General features: G+C 39.7%; 1 protein-coding gene across 7 annotated transcripts in view; it reads right to left on the bottom strand.

The window, feature by feature from the left end:
• Positions 1 to 20: 20 nt before the first annotated feature.
• The window catches only part of Ppm1 (PP2C family serine/threonine-protein phosphatase Ppm1), an 11,957-nt gene continuing 4,897 nt past the window's right edge, over positions 21 to 7,080 (bottom strand). For 2 of the 7 annotated variants that reach the window (XM_022850094.2, XM_022850095.1), the window contains exons 5-9: positions 6,533 to 6,592; positions 5,979 to 6,152; positions 5,617 to 5,726; positions 5,285 to 5,404; positions 1,612 to 3,442 (exon numbers count right to left, since the gene is read on the bottom strand). In XM_022850094.2, the coding sequence (XP_022705829.1) occupies positions 2,861 to 3,442; positions 5,285 to 5,404; positions 5,617 to 5,726; positions 5,979 to 6,152; positions 6,533 to 6,592 (1,046 nt within the window). In that variant the 3' untranslated portion in view covers positions 1,612 to 2,860. Of the gene's footprint in view, positions 720 to 1,397; positions 1,497 to 1,611; positions 3,443 to 5,284; positions 5,405 to 5,616; positions 5,727 to 5,978; positions 6,153 to 6,532; positions 6,593 to 7,080 lie in introns of those variants that run through there. The other 5 variants (XM_022850099.2, XM_022850096.2, XM_022850098.2 and 2 more) reach the window with 5 other exon arrangements.

The following is a 7,080-nucleotide window of genomic DNA, read 5'->3' on the forward strand; positions in this document are numbered from 1 at the left end:
ATCTTTTGCGAAATTTTCTTGACGCGATTTTGGTCGTCATCTCTTGGGCCAGTTTTATGAATTTAACAAAACTTATATGACACGAAGTGTTCTTTCTCTCTCGCTCTTGCTGGCTGTGATACTTTTGTTTCTATGAGTGCCTTACACAATCTGTCTAATGTGTACATCTATATACGAACACGGAGCGCGTAACTGCTGCCCTGTTAATATTTTCGTTAATAACGGCTATCTGTATGATCACTGCATAAAGATCGGGCCAACCGAGACAAACTTGGTCTTAATATTGACCTTATTAACAGTGAATGCAAGAAGCGACTTACTTCGGCGCGCAGTACAAAAGCCCCGAACAAACAAATACAACGTTAAATTATGTTGTTGCGTGTTTTGTATAGTAGACCCTACAAAAACTCTTTTTCAGTTAAACAATAGTATCTCGCACCGACTGACCCAGGATAGTAAATTTTTGCTACACTGTTCTTAATTTAGACCCTGTGCATCAAATAATCACTTGTTCAGACCGTGCAGGACGATCTGAAGGGCAAACGATTTAAAAGAAAAGCAAGAGTTTAAAAGTACATGGTTGTATTGATCACCTCTATGGACGCGTCCGCCTTTGGTCGAGTACTTAAATTGTTTCCCAAATGACAGGTGAAGACTCTGGAAAGCCACGAAGATTACTTTTAGTAGAGATGGTTGTTTTCTTCCCGATGTAACCAGCGCTGGTAATCAACGAAAAAACAAATATTACTTGTTAACGCTCGTTATAGGCATTTTCATTGACTCTATGCATTAAATCGTATACATTACTAGAGTAGGTAAATTCAGTATGATACTGGGTATCAAATATGACTTCGAGCAAAATAGGAACAGAAAGCGCTGAAAGTCGTAATATTATTTATTTACAAAAATGCAAAGCTAGCAAATTTACAAAAAAAAAACAAGGCAAAAACTTAGAAGGCCGCCTTCAAGAAATTCTAAAAACTTTCCCGTAAAGCTATCTTTAAAGATCTTGACAAAACCAAGTTAGATTTCTAGACATATCCAATAGCCGTCACATTAATCAATCTACACCAGAGTAATGAAACTGAGGCATGAAAGAATGCAAAACAGCTCCATAAAAAAGATTTTCACTAGGATTATATAGGTTAGGGTAGGATGAATAGGTAAAGATCAAGAATGTTTTGCACGCTGTTACTGATAGATTCGTACTACTTGTAACTTAAGCAGATAACAGCAGTCAGCGGTTCATACGGCTCACAACAAATTATTGTTAGCAATCGCTATGATATGGATTGGTGGAACTTGATGGATTCGTAATATTAAGAGATCTTGAAACGGATGAAGCGCTATTCTACAATTTAGTTAGTGTAGCATTCGTAACTGGGGACGCACGCAACTTTTTCGTAACGGCAGCGTTGAAGCTTTCCTTTGCACAATACCTACTAATTCCATAATATGCAATTTGGAATGCAAGCGGTCGTTTTTGAGGATGCCACCTGAAAGAATCATAAAACAATCGATATATACAGAATGTCTGCACTTCTTGTTCTCAGAATTAAACATGTTCACTTATAATATATCTAGTTACTACAAGTTACCATAAGTCACGCATTTTTTTTCGATAAAACCTCTTTTTATTTGCGTTAAGTTCATCGCTTTGTTTTCTCGTATCATTATTTATAATACATAAAGCAGACATGACGAAAACCATTTATTTTCCCACAAAAAGCGAAACTGGTCACCTTCTTTGTTTGTAGTAATAGTAACCACGTTTACCCCGTTTTTCAGCTTCTATGCTCGCTTAACATGTCGTCCAGTACTCGCTTCGGCTACAGTAACCATTAGTATCTTCCGGCATTGCTTGGAGTAGTGATTATATATAAGTATCACTAATAATAATATTAATTGTTGCATAAAGTACCTACATTATTTGTGTATATGGAATGACTTATTTGTTCTGCTAGTTTATAGTTCCATTTGTCCTTTTTTGACTAGTTTACGTAAAAACAGCGTATTCACTTTGGGACTCTCTCCTTGCTCTTTTCAGTTCTTCTTCGCTTCAGTCTTCTGGTTTGTTGACTGACCTCATTGCGATTTCCGTTCACGTTGTTAGGGTTTGTCAGTTCTCAACGAGTAACGAACTTCGCAGACGAAATGATCCCACCCATGTGCATAATCGAGATATTGGTGTCTAATATCAATTTACCGTTGCATTCATCTCCGAAGCACCAGGCCATTCTTCACTAGCGACTTCACATTTGTCGAAGCCGACCTCTTTAACATACTTTATACCAGCAGAAGGAAACGAACTTAACAAAACTGCTTTGTCCCCCCCCGCCCGCCGCTTATCTTACGCCATGATTTTATTCTCGTTATAAATAATGCATTGCTTTAGTCACAAGCGCCTCTAATTTATGACCCGTTGACTCTGCCGTTTTTTATACTACTGGTTTTTGTTAATGTCTAGAAAGCGCACTTTTTTACTGAGCTTCTGAACTGATGATGATGATGATAATAATAATAATATATGTAGCAATCACGTGGCACCGTTGGATGCTTTCATCACTGATTTGACCTCTTTTCACGTAGCGCGACTCCGAATAACTTCCTTCTGCACCGAATTTTGCGCCGAAGTTCTATATATGACTAGCACTATTTGTTGAAACGACCGCGCCTGTCCGGTTCACTCAATTCCATATTTATAAACTCTTCCATCATTACGGCCATTCCATTCTGAAAGAGATTCGTACTGCTTGCTAACAATGCTCGCTTTTGCGAAATGTATCAGTGTAACATAGTTATTCAACGATTATTATGAGGATACGAAGAAGGTTCCGTTCTTCGAAAATTTAGCCCTTTTCTAAGCAGCAGATCGTTCGGTCTCACTCGGCGCTTCATTCATGTCTGTCAGTGGTCGTTCCGCAGGTGACTTAAGTTCGTCTGGACGACTTGATGCTCGACTGTCACCGGTTTGCGTCTGGGCCGATGTTGAGGGCACTGCCAGTGGTGGAACAAGTACGACCTGTTCGGATTCAAACGTGTACACACTTTCGGCATAGTGGGCACTCTCAGCGTAGCCAGGATACTCGACAATCTCCTCCGAGATTGGGCTATTAGGCACGGAATCGTTGTTACCGAGCGCTACCGGGGGAACAACATGCGGGACAGGCACCCCAGCACCAGCAGCAGAGCCAGGAACTGTTGCGTTCTGCTGGACAATTCCGGCGGGTGTAGTGCCCTGTGGGGAGGTTTTATGTGTTGGCAAGCCGATCGTACGTGGATAATCAACTTGCTCTTGTATTGGTCTAGAACACTTAGCGGACAAATGGTCAAAGCTTCGCCCGTTGAGGAAACACACGAGCACCACAGTCATATTATCGCATCCAAGGCCTCCCATCGAAGCATCTGGTGCTAAGCAGCGGGTCATTAGTTCTTCGCAAATCTGCAAATTATATTCCATATAATAAAGAAAAAACGATCATTTGCAATGTAAGTGACAGAAAAACAAAGCGCATATAATTAACTTGTGATTGCTAGCTAACTAATAGTAATCCATTTTTGATGTATCAACGTAGCTCACAAGATTACGTTGTCACCAGATTGTCGCTACAGGCCCGATGTTGTTCATAAAAAAAAATGGCAAAGAAAGTCGATTCCCGAGGAGCTATAATCAGAGGACTTGAGTTGTAGAGCTCGTTCTAGGGTTGAAATTTACAACGACAGAATACGCGGTATCGTAGATACGCTGCATTCTATTAGAGCTCAGTGAGCTTTTTATGGAATGGTTTAAAACGGCGGAGTCTGTATCTGTGCCCCGGTGTTTTGGGGGGTCCGCGCGGAAAAAGTTGATGCAGTAGCTGGGTGGACATTAGGTAATCCAAGCAGCCCAGTTTCTCTTTAATTGACACAGTTAAATGTTTCGAATTTTACATCCGGTATTGCCGTTAGGTCGACTGCTCGAAACGACCGGTTTTTAGCATCGAATGTATCTAGGAGCTTGGATCAACTCTAGCAAATCGCAGTAGCCTAGACCGTCACTATTTGGAGCGTGATGCACTAAAATTACGTTTAAATACCGTTAATTCAGACTATGCGAAGCGCCTTCGTTTTCAATGCAATTCTATTTTGCAATCGGAAATTCTCTGTTCGTATGAAGCGAATTGCTGCCTGACTGGATCAGTAAATAAACGAAAATACCGCATATTTACATATAAAAACTTTTATTCCATTCACAAGCAGCTGCTCTAGGGAACTCAAGTGACCGTATGATGCTCAGGGCAGGCCATTAGAACTTATTTGCTTTACGCAACTGTTAATGGTCCCCATGAAACAAACATATTTCCTAACCGGATCTAGATTACTGTGATTTGGGTAATACGTACTATCAACAAAATTGTGCTAGCTGTTGTAAAGCTGAAGTGATAAAAAATCAGGCTTAAAGAATATACAATTTCCTGAAGGCAAATCGTTGCCATACCCGTTCCGTCCATGCGACTGAAAACCACTGAGCCTTTCTTGTGTGACTTTGTAAAGAATAAGACACATAAGATTCAGACAGATTCTACAATCAGTGCTCTAAAGGAATAAACAAACCGCGGCAATTGTGCCCTATTTTTACAAAATGTAGCGCCGTTAGCGTGCTTCATTTCGAGTTTGCGCGAAAATTCCTGAACTTTTACCTGTAGAACGCAATCTTTAAAGGGTAAGGACATTGCCGTTTGTAGCACAATCTTCATAGTGTGCGACGAGTTTCGTTTCCAAGTCGTCAACTCGTTACAGAGCCAATAGGTTTTCATATATATTTATGTATCATTCTGCTACTATTACTTTCTAAAGGTTTTAACGAGTTTTTAAACCTTAATTGACAGTAGCACTGATTTGACCTCGGATCATTTTTTTTTCCATTTATATAATTTCTTCGTAGACACATAAGGCTTCTTATGTTCAGTTTGTTTAACTGAAATTGCGAAGTTAGTTCGGGAACTCGTTTGCAGCAGACATCGTAAGGTTACTCCTATATAGATTTTACAATAAAATTCTATATTTCGTGATGCCATCATAAGCTTTACACCGATCAATCGAAAAATCGCGAACTACTCATTTGCCTCATATAATTACTTTCTTCATATGATACCAGCTGAAGTGGAAGCTTCCACTATACGTTCTTGACGTTGGCGTGTGTTTACCGCACTATCATAAGCGTCTCTCTTCGACTTTTTCGTTACGTATATAGTACGGTTACCGAGAAAAACATCCTCACGCAGCCGTCCATAGTGATACTCACGATTTCTGGCTCCATTCGTTCAGCTAGTCGAACCCGAATAAATTCAATGACCTCTTCATTTGACATGACGTCCCAGATTCCATCGCAAGCGAGTACAACAAATTCGTGATCCGGCGTTAACTGCGAAAATCAGGTCACAAATTATAACAAAAAAATGATACACTTCCTTGAGGGAATTTTGTAAAACACTTGTCAAGAGAGCTATTTTTGTCAGCAAAAAATAGTAGTGGGTATCCGTGCCCATACTGATCTCCTTTAGTATAAATAGAAGATATGTTGCTTTTTCGTTTGGCCGTTAGTACGATACAATGCGAAATAATGTTCCTACTCACCGGTTCAACTGTTACATCTGGAAAGGCTGTCACAATTTGCTCGTGAGCGGGTTTTTTCTCGTTTTTCTTAAAAACAAAATCCCCAAATGCTCTGGACAGCGCGAGGTTACCTAAACAACAGAAAACGTAATGTGTAGTATAGTGCAATATCATCTAACCAAGGTCGCTAATGAAACTATTCCTTCGATTTAAAACTGCAAAAGCTATGAGAGGCGATACCAAGAAAGCAGAAGAGTCAATCAGTCCGAAACAACTTTTATATAAAAGTGATATGTCAATCAAGCTCCTTCATTGGATTTGTTCATGGTTTCAACTATACATTTTACGTACTCGGGCTATATAATTATTTTTTTTTAAATCACCATTGACGCGATTGAAGTCGACCCATCCACCGGCTGCGTTTATCCGCCGAGCCTCTTCTTTGTTCGATGGTTTATGATCAAACGATAAAGGCATAGTTCGTCCCGCTATGCAGCAAACCGCTCGCGAGTCGCCCACATTTCCACAGTACATTGTTCCCATAGATTTAGGGTCATCTGCAATAGATATTAGGTAATAAGTTAAATTCTATGACTAGGCACGCAGCGGCAATTGACAGTGGCCTGTGCATCTTCAAGGTAACGTGTCCGAATCCTGATCAACACAACGTCCACTTAAACGGCTTAAGGATTCAGCATGTCCTTTGTTTATTAAAAAATTATTATGAATGACGCTTCAAGAGTGGCTTTCGACCCATTCGCACGCCGCTGGGTCGAGACTAACTTAGTTGATCTTTGTATTCCGTAAAAGTGGGGTTCTTAATGTGGGGTTTGAAAGGATCTGTAAAACAACCATGTCAAGTGCGTGGTTTCGTTCGTCGCTTACCAGCATAGAAAGGGTCAAGTCAACTGCTGAAAGTAGCACCCACTAAACATACCTCTTTTGATTAACACAACTACTCCCGTCGATCCGGCTAGCTCTTCCTTCATGACATCATCTGCAGCAAAAGAATAAGCAAGAAGAGAGATATAAACTTACAATACTATAACATTAACCATTAACGTGCTATGAATACTGTAGAATCGTTATAGTATAAATATTGAAAGTTCCTAGATCTACTCCATTGTGGCTGCTTAGGATAAGCTCTTCGTTTATGCACATTATACTAGGTTAGGCTAAGGCGGAGGCTTAAATAATATAAGCAAGTTCGAGGATTAATTTTCCTTGTAGCTTCAGAAATAGAACACAGTACTGCAGAATGTAATATTGATTCACAGCAAAGACATGGCATCGATGAGACTTAGGAAAAAGCAAAAGCTTGATATTTATTTAGATTTCTTCATAATAATTGTTTCGACGTACGCAGTAATAAAAAAAAACGAAGATTATAATACATACGGGCATAGTAATAAGACGTTTTTATTTTTTTTTTTATCTATAGGTGAGGAAAATGGACCCCATACTTTGAAGCAGTGCACTCTGACC

Source organism: Varroa jacobsoni, unplaced genomic scaffold (genome assembly GCF_002532875.2).
Source record: "Varroa jacobsoni isolate VJ856 unplaced genomic scaffold, vjacob_1.0 scaffold_1443, whole genome shotgun sequence".
In the NCBI taxonomy this organism is placed as follows: domain Eukaryota; kingdom Metazoa; phylum Arthropoda; class Arachnida; order Mesostigmata; family Varroidae; genus Varroa; species Varroa jacobsoni.